At 52.2% G+C, this 25813-nt stretch overlaps 2 protein-coding genes across 8 annotated transcripts in view; one reads left to right on the top strand and one right to left on the bottom strand.

The window, feature by feature from the left end:
• The first annotated feature begins 6442 nt into the window (after window positions 1-6442).
• CIBAR2 (CBY1 interacting BAR domain containing 2) lies at window positions 6443-18282 on the top strand. The gene is given in 9 exon segments (NM_001077134.2): window positions 6443-6590; window positions 8424-8658; window positions 11008-11076; window positions 11190-11291; window positions 11423-11428; window positions 12514-12618; window positions 15542-15655; window positions 17392-17493; window positions 17982-18282. Coding segments are annotated over 9 exon segments (867 nt in total). The 5' UTR covers window positions 6443-6570; the 3' UTR covers window positions 18096-18282.
• Window positions 18283-20785: 2503 nt separating this feature from the next.
• The window catches only part of KIAA0513, a 60505-nt gene continuing 55477 nt past the window's right edge, over window positions 20786-25813 (bottom strand). For all 7 annotated transcript variants that reach the window (XM_024978897.1, XM_024978899.2, XM_059877051.1 and 4 more), the window contains one exon: window positions 20786-25792. In XM_024978897.1, coding sequence (XP_024834665.1) covers window positions 25743-25792 — 50 coding nt within the window. In that variant the 3' untranslated portion in view covers window positions 20786-25742. The remainder of the gene's footprint in view (window positions 25793-25813) is intronic.

The raw sequence follows: 25813 nt of genomic DNA, 5'->3' as shown, positions 1-25813 counted from the left end.
AGGTAGCTGAGCCTGGGGAGGACAGGTGGCCCCCACCGAGGTTACCCGGCAGAGCCGAGTTGGGCTCTGCATTCTGGCGCTGTCTGTGGTTGTCCCCACTGAGGGTCTGTAGGCTGAGAACCAAGGCTCAGGCAATGGGAAGGACAGGAACAGAGGCTGCCCGGGAGAGTGCTGGGGTCCAGTCCAGAGCTTAGGCCCTGCGCCCAGGAGAGGGAAGTGTGAGAAAGGCCAGTATGTGTGGAAGGCAGGGTCAGTCAGCACCCCCATGAATCCTCTGTACCCCCAGGGTTCACACTGGCTGTGTCCTCTGTGATCAGCCCCAGAGGGTGGATGAAAGGCCAGGATTTGAATTAAAAAGGAGTTTCCTGGGACTGCCGTAACCAAATGACCCCAAACAGCACACGTTTATTATCTCATGTTTTGGAGGCCAGGAGTCGGATTGGGAGCAGAATCTGGGGGGTGAGGGGTGAGCAGGATAAGTCCCGCCCTGCCCCCAACGCCTCCCATTGTGTGAACTTGGGACGCTGTTTGGCTCTTGACTGCTCTCTGCCATTCTGAGGCCTGGCACAGTTCAGGAACCTTTCCCATCTCCCCGTCTAGCTGTAGCCCTCCCAGCTGGCCTGATGCCCCCAGTGCCAGCCTGGCCAGGATGGAGCCATTTTCGGGGCAGGGGTCATCCCATTGCTTTCACCAAGCAGGACCCAGTGGGGCCCTCCCTGATCCCAGTCCCCCTGGGGCCTCCAGGCACATCCCCCAAGCTGGGTTCAAAGTCAGGAGAAACGCCAGTCTGGCAGGGCTACAAAGTCACTGCCACTGTGGGGTCTGCAGCAGCCCTGACTGAGCGCTCCTTTCCAAGTTTACATACCCACCTGCTGGCTTCGTGAACCCTGTGAAATGCCAGCTTGGTGTGACACGTTGGCTAAGAAAAAATTATTATTCAATCTTGAGCAGCACTAAAAGTGTCAGGGATTAGATCTGGGAAGGCAGAGCTCCCTGGAGGCAGGTGTAGTCAGACCTCTCATGGGAATGGGGCACTGGCAGCCACCCCCATCCCACCCAGGGCTACTGCGGCCAGACATCAAAGATCCCTCCCCAGCACCATCTCATGTCCTCCCTGAGGTTACCCTGTGAGGCTGGATGATGACTTACCCCACTGCCCAGATGAGGCTCAACAGAGTCCTGGCCTGCCTGGGGCCCAGCTCGGAGGAAAGGGCCTGGACTTGGCCCCTGGTCACAAGCTCCAGGAGACAGGGACCCATCTGCCTGTGTAGAGATGTGTCTCTATCCAGCCACCCAGGGCCAGGGGGCAGAGACACTAAGCAAATGCCCGATGAGGGATGGAAGATGACTGAACCCAGATCCTGGGCTCACCAGGCCCTAAAGAGGCACAGATGGTGAGAGCCGGCGTCATGTGGGGAAACAGCAGAGGGAAAAGACTCAGCTATGAAGACAGTCTCATAAAATGGGGCAGGGCTGTCTCTCAGTCCTCATGTCCAGGTGTGAGACCTGCATCCAACCCCACAGAGCTATGTGCCCCAAAGTAACTGCCCCCCACATCCAAAAGAAACATCAGAATTGGGCCAGCTAAGGACAGAGAGTGACCCTGGACTGGACCCTGGAGCAAGAGAAAATGATCTGTTTGCTTACGTACCAAAATGACATTTCAGGGACAAGTATGAAATCTGAATACAGTCTGCAGATTAGATAATAGAAGGAAAGAACATGTAACAGTGCAAATGGTCTGGTTTCAAGATTTGTCTGTGGCTGTGTGTGAGGCTGGTCCTGCTCTTAGGAAACATATAGCGAGTATTTGGGTAAAGGGGCATCGGGTCTGCAACTTGCTCTCAAGTGGTTCAGAAAATAAAACAGAGAGAGGGAGGGAGGGATGGAGGAAGAGAAGAGAATGATAAGGCAAACTCAGTAAAACGTTAACAACTGGAGAAATCAGGTGAAGGAATTCTTGTACTATTTTTGTACATCAGGAATTATTTCTGTTACAAACAGAAAGTCCATATCCTAAAAGGAAAACACCTGGGGTGCCATTCTCAACTCAACGAGAGCAAACAGACTCAGCAGGAATTGCAACACACCCCGAATCAGCAGGAAAACCAGCCACCAGTGACTTTGGTGGGACAGCTGGGGAAACATGATGATGCAGAGTGTTGGTTGCCAGCACCGCATCCCACTTTCCTGGGTGTGAAGGTCACACGAGCTCTTGCAAGACGACGTATTTGCTCTCTGGAGGTGCACACTGCATTTGGGGGCAAAGGGTCAGGATGTCTAGAACCGGCTCTCATGCGGCTGAGGATACAGCAGAGAGAGTGAGAGCGTCGTGGGCTCTCAGCGAGGGGCACACAGGGTTCGTGCCATTTTTCTCAAGGACACAGATATGTTTGCCCCTGCAGCCAAAGGCAATGAAGGAGTCTGTGCCCCAGCTTCTGCCGCCCAGTCTCTTAGCTTTTCTCTCTCTGGCCACAAGATGTCTCTGTTTGGCCCTTTCTAGAAGGCAGTTTCCGTTCTTTAAAGTTCATAAACGACCCGTTGCCCTTTCTCTCTGACCTGCGGCTCCTTCTCCCATCCTGCCTGAAGGCATGTTCTTCCTCTGCTGCGTTTCCTGAGGTCACAGCCCACTCTGCCCACCACGGGGGAATTCCTCATTAGGGGGTCTCTGCTGCCCTCTGGTGGTGTTGCTGAAAATATTGATCCCCCCCATCTTCCAGGAGCCCCAGAAACCTGAAATGGCTTTGTAGCCGGTCCTGCTCTCCTGGTCCTAAAAGAGCTGGGGGCTCCACAGAAACAGAATCAATCGAATGTATGAGGAGACTTATTTTCAGGAACTGGTTCACATGATGTGGGGGCTGGCAAGTCTGAAAACCACAGGGCAGGTTGGAAACTCAGGCAGAAGCTAATGCTGCCGGTTTGAGGCAGATTTCTCCATCTCCAAGAAAGCTCACTTCGCTCTTAGGGTCATCCAGTGACTGGGTGAAGCCTCCCCTCCGCCCCCTAGTCTCCTAGGGTCAGGTCATTTACCTAAGGGCTGTGATGCCCACCACATACGCCAAGGCCTTCCCAGCAACCCATGCATGTGTGCTGGAGGAAACCACAGGACGCTAGGGCCCAGTCAAGAAGACACAGAAGCCCGGCCATCACAGTCAGCTAACTGCAAAGGCTGCATTTTAAAGTGAAATGTCATGCCTCAAGTATGTTGTCCTGCTGATTCCCAACTCCCACTTTAAAAAACAAACAAACAAAAAAACCCCACCCTTTTGAGTGTGTGAGTCAATCAATGCAGGGCTCAGAGTAGGACGGGCCCAGGGCTGCCCCACAGGTATTGGTGTTATTGTTGTGACAGGAATTACCTCCATGAGTTGTTCATGAAGCTGGAAACAGACGAGCAGAGGGAAGGAAGGAGGGAGAGGGATGGGTAGAGACAGCGTACGTCAGGGAGAGAAAGAGGCCCAGGGATGGAAATGAAGCTCTTCTCTAAACGTGCAGGGAGCGAGGGATGCCAGGCCTGGCTTGTGGCCACACCCCTCCAGGCTCGGCTCACTGTCACAGGGCTGTCTTCCCTGTGTGTGCCTCTGCTTCCTCTTCTTCTAAGACCCCAGTCATGGGACCACAGCCATCTTGCTTTGCTCCAGGAGGGCTCACTCAGCTAACAACAGCTGCAAAGACCCTTCTTCCTAATAAGGTCACTCTCTGAGGTTCTGGGTGGACATGCATTTGGGGGGACATTATTCAGTACCATGCAGCCCCCACAAGAGATGGAGCCGACAGCGTGTCAGCACAAGGAGGATGTGACCCCCCATATACACCCCAGCATGATACAGGCAAGACTCGCACAGTGACCAGCAGAGCCTCAGGGCAGCGCTGGTCAGAGGCACCACCTGGGGAAGTCGGGGAGGTGACTTGCTCCAGAAAGGAATAAGCCGAGGTACGTGAATGCATCGCTCAGGACCCACGGGGAGCTCTCGGCTCCCATGCAGAGAGACAGCTGGAGTGATAAAGGGACCATACAGGGATGCGGGGGAGGGCAGGTACCAGCACAGGACCAGCCACAGTAGCGCTGGCACCACCAGGGCCGGCAGACTCAGAATCACCCTGGGGGCTGCCTGCCCTGTCCCTTTACTGCTGCACCAGGGACTCAGTTCTCCTAACAACAAGGCAAGGAAAGAGGGCCCTGATCCAGTTTCACAGGGGAGAAGACTGCTGCCCAGTGAGGTCAGGTGACTTGCCCCAGGCCACACAGCAGGGCTAGGGGCTGGGATCTGAATCTGTGTTTAGCTGACTCTAAAGTCCTCGCTTTCAAGGTGTGGAGAAAAGGGAACCCTCGTACACTGCTGAGAGGAATGTAAACTGGTGCAGATACCATGGAGAATAGTATAGAGGTTTCTTAAAAACTAAAAACAGAGCTACCATATGACCCTGCAATCCCACTCCTGGGCATATATCTGGAGAAAACTATGATTCAAACATATACATGTACCACAGTGTTCATAGCAGCACTATTAACAATAACCAAGACATGGAAGCAACATTAGTGTTCATCAACAGATGAATGGATAAAGATGATGTGGTATACACACACACACACACACACACACACACACACACACACACACACTGGAATATTACTCAGCCATAAAAAAGAATGAAATCATGCCACTTGCAGCAACATGAATGGATCTAAAGACCATCATACTAAGTGAAGTAAACCAGACAGAGAAAGACAAATACCATATGACGTCACTTATATGTGAACTCTAAAATATGGCACAAAAGAGCTTATTTACAAAACAGAAACAGAGTCATAGGCATAGAAAACAAACTTATGGTGACTGAAAGGGAAAAGAGGGGAGGGGTAAATTAGGAGTTTGGGATTAACATATAGACATCACTTTATTTCTGAGTGCCAAAGAATTGATGGCTTTTGAACTGTAGTGTTGGAGAAGATTCTTGAGAGTCTCTTGGACAGATCCAACTAGTCCATCCTAAAGGAAATCAGTCCTGAATGTTCATTGGAAGGACTGATGCTGAAGCTGAAACTCCAATACTTTGGCCAACTGATGCAAAGAACTGACTCATTGGAAAAGACCCTGATGCTGGAAAAGAGTGAAGGCGGGAGAAGGGGATGACAGAGGATGAAACGGTTGGATGGCATCACCGACTTGATGGACATGAATTTCAGTAAGCTCCGGGAGTTGGTGATGGACAGGGAAGCCTGGCGTGCTGCAGTCCATGGGGTCGCCAAGAGTCAGACACGACTAAGCAACTGAACTGAAAGCTGAATCACTCTGCAATACACCAGAAACTAACATACCATTGTAAATCTACTATGTTTCAATAAAAATGAAGTCCTTACTTTCATATACATTTTTTAAAAGATCACTCTTCATTATGAAGACCTCCAGGCATATACAAGTGAAGACTTGGGCAGTGGGTCCCCCATGGTAAGAGTTACCAACATTCTGCTTTTCTGCCTTCACCTCTTCCCATCCAATCTCTTATCATTGTTGTGGTTGTTAGCGTCATAATTCTTTAGGTAAGAATGGCAACCCACTCCAGTACTCTTGCCTGGAAAATCCCATGGATGGAGGAGCCTGGTGGGCTGCAGTCCATGGGGTCGCGAAGAGTCAGACACGACTGAGCGACTTCCCTTTCACTTTTCACTTTCACGCATTGGAGAAGGAAATGGCAACCCACTCCAGTGTTCTTGCCTGGAGAATCCCAGGGACGGGGGAGCCTGGTGTGCTGTCTATGGGGTCGCACAGAGTCGGACACGACTGAAGTGACTTAGCAGCAGCAGCAGCAGATGTACTGAAATGCACAAATCTAACAATTAGCAAAATGTATTTTACTTAGTACAACTTAATGTGTGCTGCTGTATCTGTTTCCTTTTGTGTTATCTTTGTTTTCTTACTTTCCTAACAGTAAAAGTAAGTTCTTATAAAACTAAAAAGTAAGTTGATAACAAGGGGGAAACAAGCAGCAAAAATGAGAATTAACATATTTAAGACATATTTATACCTCCCCTCCACTCAGCAACAAGTCCTCAGGACCCCCACATTCCCTCTGTGCTTTTTCACACACCTCTCCTGAGTAGCCAGGTCTCTCAGGAGCCTGGGAGGGCTGGGCGGCCTTCTCGTGGGAGGTGTCCCAGCAACAGGACCCATGAACACAGCTAGGCCCAGGGCTGCATCCCAGGCCAGCAGCCCTAAACCCAGTCCCTGCACCTCTGGGGGAGCCCTCACACTTCCAGGTCCATAAGAACCTCTGTATTCACCACAGCAGGGGCCTCTCTGGGACCCTACCTGGACCAGTGCACGGCAGGGTGAGGCCTCCTAACCCTGCCTGGGGAGGCTGGTCCCAGGAGAGGTTGCCCTGGTGACCAGCAGAGGCTCCTCCCAGGGTTACTGTGGGCAGCCACGTTGCCCAGCAACCAAGTGGCAGCGTCCCTTGAGACAGGACCACAGCTGCGCCCAGCCCTGTGCGACTTCTCCCAGGCCTGGGGGACCCCTGGGGCCCTGCCCTTATTCCCCAAGACCAGGACAGCTGCTGCCTCTGATCACAATGAACATCATTCTCTCCAGGTAAGCAGCTCCATGCTGGCCCCAGCTGAGAGGGAGGGGGGCGGCCAGGTTCTCAGGGCCAAATTAACTGAGACAGATGAGGCTGCCTGGACTGCTGAGGGGGTGGTGATAAGGATGCTGTCCTGCCCGCACCACACCCACCTCAAGGTCAAGGGACCATGGGGGCTTCCAGACTCGGGCCTCCATCTACTTCTCCAGCATTTTTGCCCACAGACCTGGGGTAGCTAAATTTACATGGTCCACTCCAACTTCTCTAGCTCATCTCTACCTAGGAAACCCCTTTATGCTTCAAAACCCACCAGGCATCATCCCTTCTGTGGAACTGTTCCCAACCCCACTGCCTGCAGCCTGATTCAATCACTGCTTTCTCAACTGCCTGTCCCTTAGCCAGCTGTTCCCACACCTGGATCCTCTGGGGATTGCAAACTCTGGACCACCTGATGTGTTTATTTACAAATGTAACCCCTGGGCCCCACTCACAGGGAGTCTAGGTCACAAGCCTGGGGGAGGGTGGGCTGGGATTCTGCAGGCTTAACTTGTGCCCTAGGTGATTCTGATTGAGGGGTCGAAGGACTCCACCTGGAGGGACAGAGAATGCAGCTGGCTGTGTGACCTGGAGCAAGGTGCTTCACCTCTCTGGCCTCCATGTACCTTGCTTGCAGGATCATGCACATGATGGGTACTGCACCAATTAGGGTTTCTGGGGAGGACAAAAAGCCCTCCTCCCAGCTTCCAGCCTTAGAGATACCATTAGAGGAATGCTCGGCTGGGAGGTTTGGTCAGAGGCGGCTAGGGCAGCAACCACCTGGGATGAGGGATGAGGACAGGGTGCAGTGGGGTGAGAGGGAGGTGAGTGAGGCTGTGCCACTCAGCTGTCTCAGGAAGACAAAATCCAGCAGGTCCTCACTCACTCCGCACTTCTTCATGGAACACCTTTGATGGGCAGGCTGCTGGCTAGCAGCACATAAAAAATGAGTCAGCAAGCCCTCGCCCCCCACCCCTCTGCACAACAGGAAGTGATAAGTACTGGAAAATGGTGCACCACAAGGACAAACAAGGTCCAGGGCTGGGAGAGGCAGGAGGGACCCAAGGCAGAGCACAGGGTCTTTAGGGCCGTGAAACTTCTCTATGATGCTGCGATAGTTGGAGACAGGGCATCGAGCATTTGTCAAAACCTATGACATATACCACACCAAGAGGGAACCTTCAGGTAAATGAGGGACTTTAGTTAATACGGATGTATCGCCATGGGTTCGTCTTTTGTAACAAAGGTCCTGCAGAAAGGAAGGCTGTTAATAATAGGGGAAACCACGTGCTAGGGAACGGTTTGTGGGAACACTCTGTACTTTCCACTGTTTTTCTGTAAACCTAAAACTATTTCCCCCCAAAAAAAGTTTATTAATTCCAAAAATAAAAAGCTTTATGATGCAGAGAAGGCAGAGAATTTCAACAGCTCAGGAAAAAGACAGAATCAGGGAATTTCATAGAAGAGAGGTCACTGCCCCTCAGGATGGCTGGAATACAGACCAACTCTACCGGGAAGATAAACCCCCTCTAAAGGATCTCACGGTGTGAAAGGCCAAGTTAGGAGCCAAACCCACGCTTGCATGCCTGCCTGGCCACTGACCAGTCCCATGGCCCCTCTGGCCTCTGGCATCTGCCTTGCTGGCCTGACCCAGAGACTGTGGGTATTATCTTGGGGAGCAGGCACCTGGGCCAGGCCTGCCACTGAGGAGGAGGGCCGTGGGTGGGCGATCCCTGTGTCACCTGTGTGGGTGTGACCTGGCTGGGTGTCACTGCCCAGAACGGCCCCTCAGGCCCCTGCCTCCCCAGGGACAGCCAGGTGCGGGTGATGGAGGACACAGTGACCAATGCTGAGAAGTCCTTCGGCCAGTTCTGCTCACTGCTGGCCGCCTACACCCGCAAGACAGCCCGGCTGCGTGACAAGGCCGACCAGCTGGTCAAACAGCTCATCGACTTCGCCAATACAGAGAACCCAGAGATGCGGGCCACCCTGAGGAACTTCGCTGAGGACTTGGCCAAAGTGCAAGATTATAGGCAAGCTGAGGTGAGCAGGTAGCTCCGGAGGAGCCACTTCCCAGGGTTGGGGGGCAGTCTGAGGGTTGGCACAGCCTGGTGGGGTTCACAGTTAGTGGATGCATCTCCTGCAAAGACAGCCCCAGAGGAGCCAGGGTGAAATCTTAGTTTATAGAACTGAGAGCCTGGAGGCTTGTGCAAGACAAGAAAGATGCAGGGAGTCAGGAAAAGAATTAACAATGGAAACTCCATGTGGTGTATATACAACGGAACACTACTCATCCATTAAAAACACCAATAACGCCATCTGCAGTAACACGGATGGACCTTGAGATTATCATACTAAGTGAAATCAGAAAGATAAAGGTAAGTGTCATAAGATACCACTTATATGTGGGATCTAATATATGACACAAATAAACACCTATGATAAAGACTCACAGATACAGAGGACAGACTTGTGGTTGCCAAGGGGGAAGACGTGGGAGAGGCATGGATTGGGAATTTGGGATTAGCAGAGGCAAACTATTACATATAGGATAGATAAACAACAAGGTCCTACTGTAGAGCACAGGGAACTATACTCGATATCTTGGGATAAACCATAACGGAAAAGAATGTGTAACTGAGTCACTCTGCTGTAGAGCAAAAATTAACAATATTGTAAATCAATGTTTAGGGATGGACTAGGAGTTTGGGTGGAGAAGGCAATGGCCCCCACTCCAGTACTCTTGCCTGGAAAATCCCATGGGCGGAGGAGCCTGGAAGGCTGCAGTCCATGGGGTAGCGAAGAGTCGGACCCGACTGAGCGACTTCACTTTCGCTTTTCACTTCCATGCATCGGAGAAGGAAATGGCAACCCACTCCAGTGTTCTTGCCTGGAGAATCCCAGGGACGGGGGAGTCTGGTGGGCTGCCGTCTATGGGGTCGCACAGAGTCGAACACGACTGAAGTGACTTAGCAGCAGCAGTAGCAGGAGTTTGGGATTAAAAGTAAAATGAAATAAAATAAAAATAATAATCTCCAGCCAGCCCAAAAAAAATCCCCTCTGCTATGGTAGAGAAGACTAAAACAGCTTTTCTATAGAATAAGCATTAAACCAGAAGACAATGCATGTTGCAGGTGATCAGATAAGTGATGGCAAAAACAGAGAAACCTTACTCCCCACCAAGTGCACTCTCTGGAGATAGGAGATGACTGTCCTCAGGGAGGGGATGCCCTGAGAACAGGGAAGGGGACAGTGCCTCTGTCACAGAGGACTTCCTAATTCCACCCGGTGATTAGGGGGCCAACTGGGCTGGCCAATCATCTTTATCCAGAGCAAACTAAAACCTCTTTCTAACAAACAGGTAGGTACAGCCTGGAGCCAGGTGCCAGGCAAACTTCCTGGAGACACTGTCCTCCTGATGTTTACAGTTCAGAGATGACTGGCCTGGCCTGGTTATAAAACCAGCCAGAGGCTTCTTTAGCTTTTAAAAGGTTTACATCCATCTCAAAGGGACAGAGAAAGGATCTGTAACTGCCAAGTTTTTCCAAAGAAATGCTGTACAGAAAGGGAGGGGAAAATGTTCCTTTCCCTTTTGGCATTTGGGGAAATTATTATTTTTTTTTAGATTTGCATTTAGAAGAGCCACAAGCCTTGATGGAGGAGGAAGGGGTTGGGTAGGGATTCCAGATCCCCTGGCCCATCTGTCAAGCCAGACTCAGATCTTATTAGAAAGGCATATTTGGGGGCAATGCCCTGGATGTGCTGAGTCAGAACCTCTGGAGAGGGGGTGGCTGGCGATCAGGGTTATAAGAAAAGCCCTTGGAGGGACCCCTATGCCTGCTTAGTGTGACATCCACAGGGTAAGCACTTAATCCATGCTAGCTTTAACTGGACTGTTACTATTACCGATAATGTTCACTTAAGTGTCAAGCATTGGGCTTGCACACAGACACTGACCCAGGGGCGTGAAGTGTCCCCTCACCCACCCTGCCAGTCCCTGGGGCTTCCCAGCGCGGTCCACTCTGGGTTCTCTGCTAGTTTGTGTTCCAGGTGACTCTGTCAGCCTCCCTGGTGACAACTTAAGGCAGTCTGGAGAAATAAAATGCACTGCGTCCCACCCAGTTGCTAAGAAACCCTGGGCGGGTACACTCCTTATACCCATTTTACAGGCCAGGAAACGGGCTCATCAAGAGGAAATGTGTGACTGTGCTCTTGGGAGGCACAGCTCTGAGCCCAGGCTGGTGCTTGAAACCCCAAGGCTGGGGGATGGCCCAATGTACAGTCCTGGGTATGCAGTCAGAGCACTATAAATGCAGGCCAGGGACCGCACAGCCTCTCAGCATCTCTCTGGCTCCACCTGTTCTGACTGTGTGTGTGTTTACGTGCCCCCAGGTAGAGAGGCTGGAGACCAAGGTCATCAACCCCCTGAAGCTCTATGGGGTGCAAATAAAGCAGACCCGGGTGAGCAAGGGCAAGGCGCTGCGGGGTGGGCCCCCACTCCCTGCGGGGTGGGCCACAGGGAGGGAGACACTGGCTGGGCTGGGGCCTCGGGAAACCACCCTCCTCTTCCTTAGGCTGAGATCAAGAAATTCAAAAGTGTCCGGAACAATGAAATCAAACAACTGGAAAAACTGGAGAAACTGAGGCAGAAATCCCCTTCGGATAGACAGACCATCGTATCCCTCCCGAGGCAGGGGCTGGGGGTGGGGGGTCGGGGCAGTATGTCACTGTACCCTCTGGGTGGGGGCTGCGTGGGCCACCCCAGGGGATGCTGGTTAACCTGGATCCCTAACAAAACCATTCTCAGTCTCAGGTGAGCGTCACAAATCTGTGTGAGGAAGGCAAGCTCACATGCAGGTAATGAATAGACTCACAAAATGGCAAGGTGAGCTCTACCTGGACAGGTGTGTGCAGGGCCCTGGGCTCAGGATGGGAGGATCAGAGGTGTTGGGAAAGCCATTGGTTGGGACTTGGGAGACCTGGGTTCTGTCCCATCAGCAATGCTATTCAGGCAAGTCGAGGAGTCACTCCTCACCACAGCCTGCTTCCTTGGGGTTACCTACTTACTGCTTGTAGAAGGCAGGCACTTGTAGATGAGAAAATGGAGAAAAGTGACTTGCCCAAGGTCACAGAGAGCTAAGGGGCCAACCCCAACTCACCTCTGTGTGTTCCTTCACGTGCCAGGCCTGCCATGGAGTCAGGCCATAGAGATTAAATCAAAGCAACCAATAAAGTAATCAACTAAGATCGTTCCACATATAGGAATTAATTATCAGCAAATGTGGAGTACCTACGGAGAAGGCAATGGCACCCCACTCCAGTACTCTTGCCTGGAGAATCCCATGGATGGAGGAGCCTGGTAGGCTGCAGTCCATAGGGTCGAGAAGAGTCGGACACGACTGAGCGACTTTACTTTCATGCATTGGAGAAGGAGGTGGCGACCCACTCCAGTGTTCTTGCCTGGAGAATCCCAGGGACGGGGAGGCCTGGTGGGCTGCCGTCTATGGGGTCGCACAGAGTCGGACACGACTGAAGCGACTTAGCAGCAGCAGCAGCAGTGGAGTACCTAACAGGTTATAGTTAGAGTAATAGCTCAGCTGCACCCACTCTTTCATTCTTGGAACAATCCTGCAAAGCAAGCCTTATTACTGACCCATGTTTGCAGGCAAGTACATTGAGACTCTGGGAGGTTAAGCCACTTGACTGAGGTCACACAGCTAAGTGGGTCTGTCCAAGTGGCAGCTGCCCCTTTTGCTGTGGTCCTACTTGGCCATTCCTTCGATGACCAAATTGGCAAGAGGTGCCCATTACACAGGACAGCTGGCCCAAAAGTAGGGCAAAGGAACAGAGAATGATCCAGAATGGAGTCCCCATGACACTTTCTATCTCTGGGGCCAGGCAGAGACCAGTGTGCAGAGGGCCTCAGTGGATGCCAGCCGCACCTCCCACCAGCTGGAGGAGACAGTGGACACCTTCCAGAAGCAGAAGCTAAAGGACATTCAGGTAGGGGTGATCGGTCCCTGGTCAGAAGTCCTCGGGCTGTTTCATGTGTGAACTTTGGTGTGTTTGCTCATGTATGTCTGTGCATTTGTGTTTGCACCTGTGTGAGTACACATGTGTTCCCTGTGACAGTGTGTGTGTGACCTTGTGCCCGCCCAATTCTCAGGGCCCTGACTCCCAGAACAGTAAATCCTGGCTTCATCCTGCCGTGGGCGGTAAGAGGCCGGCTGCTTGGGCAGCTGTCCTGCACAGCTGTCTGCCCGGAAGCCAGCACTGGCAGCCCTGCCTCTCACACCCGGCTGGCTCCCTGCCTGCCAGGAGAATTGGGCAGTCTGTCTCTTCCAGGCCTCTGCCTTTCCACACAGGGCCCTCAGGGCTCACCCTGACTGCCTCCTTTCCTCCGTAAAGCCCCAGTCACACATAGCATTCCTCCTTCCACCGAGACCCCACCCAGAAAGGTCCAGCACCCCAGCTCTTACCAGAGGCCCCAGGGAGTCAGGATCTTTAAGGGCAAGATGGTCACAGAGGCCCCTGCACCCACTCTTGGCCCCTCCTTTAATCCATTTTCCAAATTGCAGCCATAGGAATCTCACAAAAGGCAGCTCTGATTGGTCACTGGTACGGGTTTAACACCGTTCTGTGCTTCCCTTGTTCCAAGAAGAAAAGCTGAAATCTTCCCAAGGTCCCAAAAACCCCAGTCCAGACGTCCAGCCTCATCTTGGACACACCACTCCAAGCCCACCTGCACCAAGGCCTTTCATAACTCAGGGCCTTTGCACAGGCTGTGTCCTCCACCGAGGAGCTCTGGCATTACTCTGCATCGAGCCCACACCTCCTTGTCCTTCAGAGAAACTCACCTGCACCCTAGACCTGGTCCGATCAACTGTTAACACACACCGATCCCCCCCTGGCCTGGGCGGGGGGCAGCACAGTTATCCCTGAGGCTGCGTTCATTGTATCTTTAATTCACTGGTGAACCTAACACATGTTGAATACGCACTATGTGCCAGGCACTATGCTTGAGGCTGGGACACCACAGCCAGCCAAGAGGGGCCCTGTCCTGACAGGGATGACACGTTGGGGGAGACAGATCATGCGGAGCCCTGATGGGGTGGTGGAAATGTCTGGGAGAACTTGCCATTCCATGCCTGCCTCCCATACAGGCAGGAACCCTGCCTGCCAGGGCCCCTCCTGGGTCCCGGGCACCACCAGGTCCAGGGCAGGGCACTCGGCGAGTACTCGTAAACGTTTGGGAAATGAATGAAAGAACGAACGAATGAAGCGAGTGAAGCACTAATGAGGACTGCTCAAGCATGCGCGTTGCAGGCAGAACCTAAAACCATCAGCACGCCGCTTTTCAATACCTGATGCGGCCGCGGCCGGCGCAAGCGCACACGTTTCTCCACGGTCAGAGGCCAGCAAAGCGCGCGGGGCGACGCGGGCGTCCTTCACATCTGGGGGATTCCATCTGTAAGACACTTCCCCGAACCAACAAATTTTCCAGAACTGGAAATAATCAATACCATTCTGTCGGTTTTACGTCACACTTCTAATGAAATATTTACAAATGAACTCTGACGCCGAGAGAACAGAAGCCCCGCTTCCAAGCAGGGGGGTTCGCTTACCCGAGCGGGCGTCAGAAATCTCCTGGAGGGCTCCTTAAAACGCTGCCGACGGGCCGTCTCGGGGTCGCAGCCAGTGGGCCCCGGTGGACCGGGAATCTGCATCCCTGACAGGCCCCCAGGTGGGGCCGGCGTCGACGAGGCGCCCACGGGTCGAGGGCCGCGGCCCTGACAGAACCTCTCACAGGTCTCTGTGACTGGGACCACTCCTGTCCCTCCCGTGCTGACGAAGAAACTGAGGTTTGAGAGGGAACGTCATTCCCTCGGGGCCAAGCGCCAGTGAAGGGCAGGAGGAGGCCTCGCCTGACCGCCAGCACTGCCTCCGGCAGGGCACGAGGGAAGGAGGCGGGAAGCAGGGATTTCCAGCCCGCTCTTTGCCTCCCCAGGCCTTTCTTCTCCCAGGTGGCTTTGTGGCCCCCGCTGGCCCTCTGCCTTCTCCCAGGTGGCTTTGCGGCTTTCTCTGGCCCGCCTCCCCCAGGTGCTTCCCCTGTGACCGGAAGAGGAGAGTTCCCAAACTGCAGAGTTCCTGCCTATACCAAGCATGTGCCCTGATGATGCTTCCCTCACAGTGGGAACTTGTACTGAATACAGCACGTAGGAGGGGCCTGACACACAGTAGGTGCCTCCTCTCGGGTCTGCTGCACAGTAGGTGCTTGTGCTGGGTTCATGGCACAGCAGAAACCCCCACTGGCGCCTGAGACACAATAAGAGACTGTGCTGGATATGACATGTAGTAGGAGCTTATCTGGGCCCTGCACAGAGGAGGAGCCCCCACCAGAGCCAGCAACGCAGCAGGAGCTCTGTGAGAGTTTACTGAGCCAAGCTGAACCATCTGATCTAGAGAAGCAAAACTCTTTATCACTAATAACATGTTGACAAAGTGGGGCATCAGGTTGTGGGGCCAGTGGGCCTGGCAGTGTCTTACCAGCAGCACCCCCTCCCCATCCTGTAAGGCCCACTTCCAGTCTGTGGGTGACAGAGGCTGCAAGTTTGTAGCTGTCAATTTGCAAACACCAATCCTTGGAGATAGAGAAACAAGGGCCGAGTGAGGAAGCCCAGCTGGACGAGAGCTGAGAAAACGACACCCGTCAGAAAGTTCACAAGACCTCACACATTTCTTGAACAACCCCTGTGCAATTTTTGAACCATGGGAATGCATTAACAGTTCAAACAAAAATAATTAGAAATAATGTATTGAAATTCCCCACCTAGGACTTGTCCCCTGGTTGGTCCACATCTGAGGTGAGCCCAGAACAGCCCCTCTGACAGTGTTACTTACGTGATCTGGGTTTCTCTCCCCACAGAAGATTTTTTCTGACTTTGTGACCATTGAGATGGTCTTCCATGCCAAAGCAGTGGAGGTGTATTCCAGTGCCTTCCAGACTCTGGAGAGCTATGACCTGGAGAAAGACCTGGAGGTGGGTCACAGACACCCCATCTCCTATTTATGGGGTGGGGCTGAATTGGGGGTTGTTTTTGTCTTTTTTTTATTGAAGTATAGTTGATTTACAATGTTGTGCCAATCTCTGCTGTACAGCAAAGTGACTCAGATGTACACACACATACGTTCTTTTTTAAAAATACTCTTTTCCCTTTTGGTTTATCCCAGGAGATTGGATACAGTTCCCAGTGCTATCAGTAGGGCCTTGTTGTTTATCTATGCTATATATAATAATCTGCCTCTGCTAACCCCAGACTCCCCATTTATCCCTCCCCCCTCCCACTCTCCCTTGGCAACCAGTCTGATCTCTATGTCTGTGAGTCTGTTTCTGTTTTGTGGATAGGTTCATTTGCGCCATATTTTAGATTCCACAAAGAAGTGATATCATATGGTATTTGTCTTTCTCTTTCTGGTTTACTTCACTTGGTATGATAATCTCTAGTTGCATCCATGTTGCCGCAAATGGCATTATTTAGTTCTTTTGTGGCCGAGTAGTTGGTTTTGTCTTGATAGAATCAGTTTTTGTTGGCAACATTTTGTAATTTCTCGAACTTTGAAGGCTTGTTTTAATGAACTCTTTTAAATATCTGCCCCTGGGCACAGAACCAGAGGTGGAAAATTTCCCCAACACCATCTTTATGGACTATTCGTATCACCATCACCTGGGTGCTTAAAAACAAATGAAACAACAACAGCAAAAAGCATCTCCAGGCTGATGCCTGCTGTGCTTTGCATGTAGACTAAGTGCTTATGGTCCTTATCTGATGTAATTAAGATCTAACATTAGCCTTCTGAGTTATCTACAACGTCCCGTGCCATGCCTCGTGGTCAAAGCAGCGCAGCGATTGTCTTCCACGATTATCTTCTGTGGTTCTAGGGTTGGCGGGTTCAGCTGGGTTGTCATCACTTGGGTCTTTCTGCCACTCTGTAGCTGGGGCTGGAGTGGTTTCAAAGGCTTTCTGGCTCATGTGTGGCTGTCATCTGGGTCCAGGACATGATTCACAAAGTTCAGGGCAAAATGAAGACACTGGCCCTTTGTTCAGTAATCATTAAGACTTCCAAGATAGCCGAGTCCTTCCGAGCTGGGAACCTTGGAATAGTGCATGAGCTGTACCCCTACAAGGCCCACCCTGTGTGGTCTGCAGTGGGGTCTGCGACCAAATAACTGCCCATGGCCCCTCCATAGGCCATAGGCTTCCTCACATCATGGTGGCTGATCCAAGGGTGAGTATCAGAGACAGAGCCAAGTGGATACTGTGTCGCTTTTATGACAGGTCTGCCACATTCTGTTTCTTAGAAGTGTGTCACTAAGGCCATATTCAAGGGGAGGAAAATTGTAGTCCAGCTCCTGATGAGAGAAGTCAAAGAATTTGTGGATGAGCTTTAAAACCATCATAGGAGGGTCAATGAAGATTGGCCTGGCTCTGATGCCTTCACTCATCTCTATTTTGGTGATGGGGGGAGTGTGATCTCTAATCTTCCTGTGGGACTATGGACTTGTTACATAGCCTCTCTGAGCCTCAGTTTTCCCATCTGTAAAATGTGATGATAATACCCACTAATACCAGTCTGCTGCAGATCATATGACTCCCAGATGGACCTGGTGCAGGTGGACGTCCTAGCAATGACCTCTGCACCAGCCTTTTGGTTCTGCCGTCTTTCCTTCCCGCTCCCACCACTTTGTTCCCTGACCAGATCCAACCCTCCTGACAGGATTTTAGAGCCAAGATGCATGGAGTTTATGGGCGTTACGATGCTCGGCCACCACTCATGGATACCACCCTGTCCCCAGCTCTCCCATGGTCTCTTGCCCAGGTGAGTACTGGGTGGGGTGTGAAACCTGTGACAAGGTGAAGTGACTAGAGACCAGAGGCCGGCTGAGAATTCAGGTCTGAGAAGGAGGTGCTGCTTGTGGGGGTGGGAGGGTGGCCCTGAGTCTGACCTGGACCATCCTGAAGCAAACTCAGGGAACCACAGTGCGGGGACAAGGGGTGTCTCATGCTTTCTGAATAATTCTCTCCAAAGGCAGTGGAGGAAGTATGGTCCCAAGCCAGACTGCCTGGGTCCAAATGCACTGCTCCCAAGCTGTGTGACCCTGGGAAAGTTCCTTAACCTCTCTGTGCCTTAGATCCCTCACTTGCAAAGTGGGGCTAATGATAGTAACCCCTCAGAGGGTTGTGGTATTAGGTGAACACATCTACCTGAAGCACTTAGTAAATAATACTTGTCACCATTATTATTATTACTGCTATTGTTGCTGTGATGATGATTTTATTATTGTTGTTACTGTTATTCTTATTAAGAGTGCTCAGAGCACCATACGGAGCCAGAGAAAAGAAGCAGTGAGTGAGGATGACTCTGCTGAGGAGGACCCCGTGGAGGACCTCAGGGGACAGGCACAGAGGCTCAATCAATAGGACAAGAACTCCCCAGTCGGGAGATGGGGCTCACACTGGACCCTCACAGGCTCTGCCGTGTGCAAGTCACATGTTTTCTGAGTCCCGGTTTCCTCATCTGTATGACAGGGATCATATCCCTTGGCTCACAGGCTGCCCTGGGGACCAAGGTGCCCAGCAGGTGCTCAGTAAACATGGCTGCCTCTCACCCTAACTTGTACTGGGTCTCATTTCCTGTCTTATGACCAGGGCTCCAGCATGTTTAAGCCTGTGTTAATGTTGAGAGTTTGGTGTTACCGAACCAAACTCAGGTTCACTTGCCTGTGTGCGGTAAAGTCACTTTACTGACACCAGGCGGTGGTGAAGGAAAGTGAAGTACTTACTGCAGGTGCTTGGCAGAGTCCTGGGCAGCTGGTGCTCAAAAGACCTGAACTCCCCATGGCTTTCAGAGGAGAGTTTTTAAAGACAAAGGGAGGGAGGGTGGCTGTGGGCTGTGTAACCTTGGGACCAGGGACATATCACCAAAGTAGAGGGTGGGGTGAGGTCCACAGACTCGGCTGGCTACCTGCCAGAGCCCTCCTGGTATGTACATTTGGGGAGAAGACCCCTCATAGTGCGGGGGGGTCATCTGAGCGCTGGATCACTCAGGGCTTAGCATACCTCCTGCTGCCTCCTGGAGACCTCTGCTGGGGAGAGGACATCCTGCAGTCTCTCGGGAGAGACGCTTGGCTCTGCTGATTCGATTCCCCATGGGGGTACCACAAGCGCCTTGTCAGCAAAGTGGGAAAAATAAACCTTCCTTGTTGGTGTGAAGAAAAGGGTGGGAATGTAAGCTGGTGCACCCACTGTGGCAAACAATTTGGAGTGCCTCAAAAAAATAAAAGTAGAGCTACCAAAAGATCCAGCAATCCCACTCCTGGGCATATACCCAGACAAAACTCTACTTCAAAAAGATATATGTGGGGACCCCCTGGTGGTACAGTGGTTAAGAATCCGCCTGCCAATGCAAGGGACATGGGTTCAATCCCTGGAATATTCCAGATGCCACGAAGCAACTAAGCCTGTGCTCCACAACTACGGAGCTGGCGCTCTAGCATCCAAGCTCCACAACAGGAGAAGCCACTGCAGTAAGAAGCCCACACACCTCAGGGAGGAGTAGCCCCCTCTTTACCGCAGGACTCTTTACCACACACTGCAGCTAGAGAAGTGCTGCGCACAGCAACTAAGACCCAGCATGACCAAAAAACGCAGAAGGTACACGCATCCCTACCCCAGCAGGACTGCTCGCAGCAGCCAAGTCAAGGAAACACTCTAAAGGTCCGTCGACAGAGAAATGGATAAAGATGTGGTACACATATCATCGATTGTATTATATATTATATATCATCACATTTTACACAGTGGAATATTATTCAGCCGTAACAAGGAATGAAATGCCATTTGTATGGCAATATGGATGGAACTAGAAGTTATCATACTATGTGAAGTGAAGTCAGACAAAGACAAATATCATATGATATCACATATGTGGGATCTAAAATATGATACAGATGAACTTATTTTATACACATATGTATAACTGACTTACCTTGCTATATGCCTGAAACACATTGCAAATTAACTATATTTCAATTAAAGTTTAGTTTAAAAAAAAAACTAAAACCCTCCTCATGAGATCACCACAGGATTAACATCCTCACTAGTGACTTTTATTACCCCAAATCCAGCTTCAGGACACCTCCTTGGGGAAGCCCACCTTGATACCCACTCCAAAAATAACCAAAACATTCTGTATTTCCTGCATTACATGATTTATAAAATATCTTATCAGTTGTATATAACATCACACTTTACATGTTATCTCATACTTTTATATTCTGTGTGTGCACGTGCACACACAGACACACACACACACACAAATGCACCTTTTTTAACCTCAGCTGTCTCAACCCCACTTAGAGTTCCTGAAGGAAAATGACTTTGCTTGTTCATCTTGTGGTCCTGGAGCCTGGTGGTACCTGGTACATGGTGTGAGCTCATTAAAGGTAAATTGATGGCATAAGGGGCCTCTCCCCTCCCCTTCTGGCCCCAGTATGCCCGGAAAAGACCAATCATTCCTAATTCCAGAGTTGGGCATTGGACAAGCTTCATGGGCTCTCTCCTATGAGAATAAAATTCCTAGCTTCCCTCCTTTGGGCCCAGGAGGTGGGAGGAGGGGTGAGCAAGGGCAGGAGCATAACTTTCAGGGTCTCTTATAATCAGAGAGAAAGTTGACCACTTCACCAAACATGCCTGTTGAACCGAGCTGTAAGAACCGACATGAAGGTGTCCTGCTGCTGTCAGGCAGGAGCGGTACCCATAGCCCTTCAGCCCCAGAGGCAAACAGTGAGGCAGCTGGGGCTCAAAGGCAAGACCAATGCCAGCTGGAAGCGGGTGGAGGCATCCCGGGGGCCGAGGCTCCTCTATTCACTCACGCACGCCTGGCGGCAACGCAGTGAACACTGCTTCCGCCCATTACCCTTCCCACAAGACACACACACGTCTGTATGATACTCAGCTGCTCGACCTAAATGGGGAGAACGACTATTTGACCCCAGAAAAAAGTGTTTTCTTCTGAAAAGCCACTGCTGTCAGTGACAAGATTGCAAATTCCATTTTTAAAAGGTGCTCATGGGTATGTGAGAACAAAAATTCAACATCAACAGACTGACTTCCTTTTTAGAGATAATTTATTTCAGTTTCCACCTTTTGACAATCTGAGGTGCAATATATGGACTTTTTTTTTTCTTCACAGGAAACAGCTTTGATTTTAGCGCTGTTTTCAGAGCTCAATCTTGAAACTTTCTCCACCTGAAAATACAGTTTGTAGAACGCAACCTCATGGGATATAAAACTGTGAAACCATACATATAACACACTCGAATCACTGACCCTGATTTCTGGGTCACTAAGGGCAATGTGTGGAAGTGGCCAATGGGATGTTTGGGTCCAAGACCAACGGGCGGGAGAGAAACAGGGAAAGCACGCGGGAGACCCTTCTGCAGCCCAGAGGCCATGGTTAGGGCCACGAAGCTCTCTCACCTACACATTTTAAGGCGAAGGGCCTGCCATCTGAGTGTGAGCATCTCCTTCGGTTGGCCTGTCCTTCTCAAGGTGTCCATGGGACTCCCAAGCCTCCAGCACAGGGACAGACCAGGGCCCTCATGTGGGGCCCGTGCATTGGAACAAAGCCCATTGAGCACTTCTGTTTCCACAAGCGTATCATCCTGGACCAAGGAGAGGACAGATGTAGCCCTGCTAAGGCTCCAAGGGGCATCACCAGGAGCCCTCCTCCGAGCTCAGCACACCACTCAGGAGGGTGATGAGAGACAGCACCCTGGTCTGACCCTGCAGGACATGTCAGGATGCAGGTCACCCCTCCTGCACAGAGATCCTGTGAGAAGTGATGGGAACACAGAAAACCCAGACCATTCTAACTAAGAACTCTACAACAGGAGCAGGGCCCCCTTGAATCCTGGGGACACAGCCAAGGGGAGGGTCCTCTCCCCAGCTTTCCACTCGTCTCAAGCTCAGACCGATCAGCCGACTTGGGGACACAGGCCAGAGCCAGGCCACCTAGGGACAAGGCAGACCGTGTCTGAGGCGCTTGCTTGGGGAGGGACAGCGGGGAGACAGCAGCAGAACAGGCCTGGGGAGCCATGAGGAGCATCTTGACGCTCCTGGATAGGTACCGCTGGATGGGAACCATCTGGAAATGCTCCCCATGTCTGCTCTCTGGATAACCCTCACAGCCCTGCTCCTGGCCACATGGCCACAGGGAGGTACTGTGGTGCGGCTCAAGGGAATTAAAGGGCTCTGGATGGGGGAACAAGAACAACCCTGGGGCAGTGGACCCCCAAACCCGCAGCTCTGTCCCTGGCTGAAGAAGTGAGTAGCCAATGGGGTGACCAGCCTGGGATGGCCCAGCTGCTGCCCCCTCCCCCGAGGCTGCTGCAGGGCCCTTCCCCTTCCCCTTCCTTCCCAGTCTCCCCACTCCTCTGGCAAATGACTCCGCCCCCTGGCTTCCCAGCTGTCTCAAGTTGTAGGTAATTTGGCCACACAGCTTATCTGACCACACACACGGGCCTGCCGGATGCTCCCTAACTGAAAAGCCAATCAGTCAGGGTGCAGTGAAACCCAGGAAGGTCAGGCTCAAAGCTGCGGCCCTGACTTCTGGTTGTGGTCACCTGGGTTCAACAAAACCTCTGACAAACTCCTTTGTGGTGTGAACACATCTTTTTCTCACATCAGGAGACTGGGATACAGTGCTCTGGCTGATAAATTAACCCACTTAAAACAGCCTGCAGAAAAACACACCTCAAGGCTGCCACCTTCTCTCCACGGCAATGGACGTCACCATCTAACTGGGGAGGGACAGGTGAGCACGGGCTCCGGGAAGGAGAAAGAGGTCAGGCGGCGTCTCGAACTCCATCCTTGGGTCTCCATCCTTGACCCAGCGTGGGTTCACCTGTGACCTTGACCCTCCGAGGTGTCACTGGAGCACAAATCTCAGAAATTGAACTCTCTTTCTAGTCCTTCTTTTGGTAATTTAAGAGCTCCTTGGCCTGGTTGGTTTTTTTTTTTTGGCAATAGGAAAATCACGGTCTACTTCATTTCACTGTACAAATAACTTACAGTATAAGAACTTGGTTCTCCTGCCTTTGGTTAAACATGCACGCACAGCAGATACAATCTGAATGTTAGCATGTCCCTCTTAAACACCTATCAATATTGCTAGAACTCTTAACAAAGGCTGAAGACACAACAAAGCCACATCTCAACAGCATCCTGTTTGCAAAGCAGGGTACTTTTCACTTGGGAGAATCAGCTATTTGGGCTCATTGCATTCACAGAGCCCTGAAGGGCAGACAGCAGGAGACCCGCCATGTCATTGCTAACGCAGGCCTTTGAAGCTCCGGCTTGGAACACTGAACATGCTGGGATGGGAAACTCTCCTGTGGATGTGACCCGATGCTTCCTGCCCTGAGCCTAAGTTTACAGGAAGTCCCTGAGTGTACAGGAAGGGCCAGGAGAGCACTTTCAGCAGAGCCTCCTGGGCATGTGGCGGGTGAGACTTCTGCACACGCTGGCACCTCTGAGCACCCGCCTGGGGCTATCTGTTCTGGCCGGGCCTCACAGGGAAGATCAAGACAAAGAGAGGAAGTGTCAGCGAGGCAAGCAGCCGGCTTCTGCTAGGGACACTGTGCCTCCTCCAGGTGATACTGGCCAGACACCCTGAGGTGACATGCTCAGACAAAGACAGTCACCAAGAGGAGACAGCAGAGTAGCCTCCCAGTCACCTTGACGTCGGCCACTCCGTGAGGCCTGTGGTCTCTGGTGATGTCCCCTCATGGGGCTTAGTGTTTCAGGCAGCAGTTTTGGGGTCAGACTTACTCTCAGGAGTGAGATCTATTAATATATGAAGGGGAAGGGAAAAGACCCAAAGCCACCCTTGTTTCTACCTTCAACTGCTATTGCAAGAGACCTATACGGAAAAAAGAAAAAGGTCTCAGGATCATCCTGAAGTGAAAGTGCTTGGAAAAGCCTGGAGAAGTCAAAGCTGCATTTCCTTCCTGGTTTGCGTGGGTCCTCCTGCCCCACCCGGGATAAAGAGCCCTCCACTCCCCAGAACCCCTGGAAAGACCCAGAAGCTACTGTCTTCCTCCAGAAATCAGAGTGAATCACACTTCCACACAAATCTTATATATACAAGGATAAGTCTTTTGGGCACCTTAGAATAAAATGTTAATGCATTTCAACTAACCACTAAGAAAAAACTAAGAAAGCCAATGACACACAGTGGAGAGATGGCCCGTCGAGGGCCTCAGACAAGCTGGTCACTGGGCATGGCCCTGACTTCAATGGGGGTGTGGCACAGAGCATCAGGGGATTGTTGAATGTCTTAGGAGGGGCAGCATCACCCCAGGAGGCATTTGAGGAGGGCCTGCACACTCATGAGCTGGATGTTATTTCTCTGAACTGCATTCAGGAAAGACATATCTGATCACTGGGCCGGTTTCCAGCTGGCGTGACCTACCCCCACACAGGACAGGCAAACCAGCCACACGACTGTGCTTTGTTTAGTGATGTGGCCAGAGAGACTGCCAGCATACACACACAGACACGCACACACGGGTGTGCATGCCATCATGAACACAGCAGGGCTCCTGGAGCCCAAGCCCCCACTCCCTGACTCCTGGCAGGACATCTCACACCAGTGCACTCGAGTCCCGCGTGTTTCCCATCGCCTCTCTTAAGATCACCAGGACGTGCGTTGCTCAGCTCAACTAACACTCACTCTTCTCTGCAACGTTCCAGGGAGGCATCCCCCATGAGGGGACCTGAGATGTGCTGCCTGGAGGGCGGAGTCTCAGACATGTTTGTCATGTTACAGGAGGTGGAGCGAGAACGCGGGATGGACGGCCAGGGCAGGAAGGACAGAGCCCCGCCGGCCTTGCAAGGCCAGCGCCCTGGAGCCGGGCTGGCCAGGGCAGCCAGCATGCTGGAGGCTTGCTGCCAGACTGCAGTCCCTCGGGCTAGGTGGCTGTGCCTGGACAGACCTGCAGGGAGGACCCCTGGTTCCCAGCACCTGCGACGGTGAGGGGGGTGTCTGCAGAGTCCTCGGGAAAGCAGCCTGAGGGCTCAGGCAGCGGAAGGTGCAGACTTCCCAGGTGGCTGGGGTGGAGGGCCTGACCCTGCGAATCACACAGTCCCCACCAGAAGCCACCTGAGCCACGATGCCTGTAACTGACACAGATTTTTCTGTCTTTTAAAAATAAAGAGCAGCACTGTTTGCTTAGAAAGGGCAGATGTCTTGAAGCTGCTGAAGAAAATTCTCTTTTCTGGGCTTCATCATGGAACAGATGGCCCCAGGGAGTGAGTGGTGGAAGTCTCTCTGCCCCAGAAGCAAGCGGTCACCTGACCAAGAACATCTCAGACGCTTCACACAGACACCTGAGGGCCGCGTATGTCCAACACAGCCACTTGGAGCGTGACGTCCCCGGAAGCCCACACCCCGACTGTGGCTGGGCCTTCTGCAGCCAAGAAAGCCGTCCACTGCCTCGGTCTCTCTCCCACCCTGAAACAGAGGGTGTCTCTCTCCTCCTGGAGCTTCCTGTCACACGGAAAGGGCACCCAGTACCAGCCCAGACTGACACTGAGAGGCCGTCCCCTCTCTGCTTGGCTGTGGAAGGAACCCAGTCCCGCCCTGCAGGGAGGGGCCCAGATCCTCACTCCCAATTGCCCCGTGTCACTGGTGTGGGACTGACGTATGCCAGCTCACATCTGCCCTTCCCTACCTTCCCACACTCCCCGTCTTCTCAGCAGGAGGCTGTGATGGACACGTGCCCACCTGGGACCCAGCATCCTTCCTTCTGTGCCCCCTCAGTCCCAGGTCGCAGGCCTGCCACTCGAGGGTATGGACAGTCACCTTGGTTTTAGCTGTGTAATCCCAGGGGCACTTTGGCACGCAGGTGGGGAGCAGACACAGGCAGAGGGAGGTGGGGAGGATGGGCAACCAGATTCTTCTAACCGCTACTTCTAGGGCGGCGTAGGTGCTGCCGATGTCATGCAGGGGGGGTAACAGCCAGCTGCAGTCCTCTGGGGGAGTCTCGGGCCACCTCCTGTGGCCTACTCGGCAGCCATCTGCTCGATGTGGTCGCTCAGCAGCTTGTACTGCTCTGCAAGAGAAAACAACATTA

The sequence above is a fragment of the Bos taurus genome, chromosome 18, assembly GCF_002263795.3.
Source record: "Bos taurus isolate L1 Dominette 01449 registration number 42190680 breed Hereford chromosome 18, ARS-UCD2.0, whole genome shotgun sequence".
NCBI lineage: Eukaryota > Metazoa > Chordata > Mammalia > Artiodactyla > Bovidae > Bos > Bos taurus.
The sequence above is the reverse complement of the archived record's forward strand: the minus strand, read 5'-3'. Positions and strand labels throughout refer to the sequence as shown.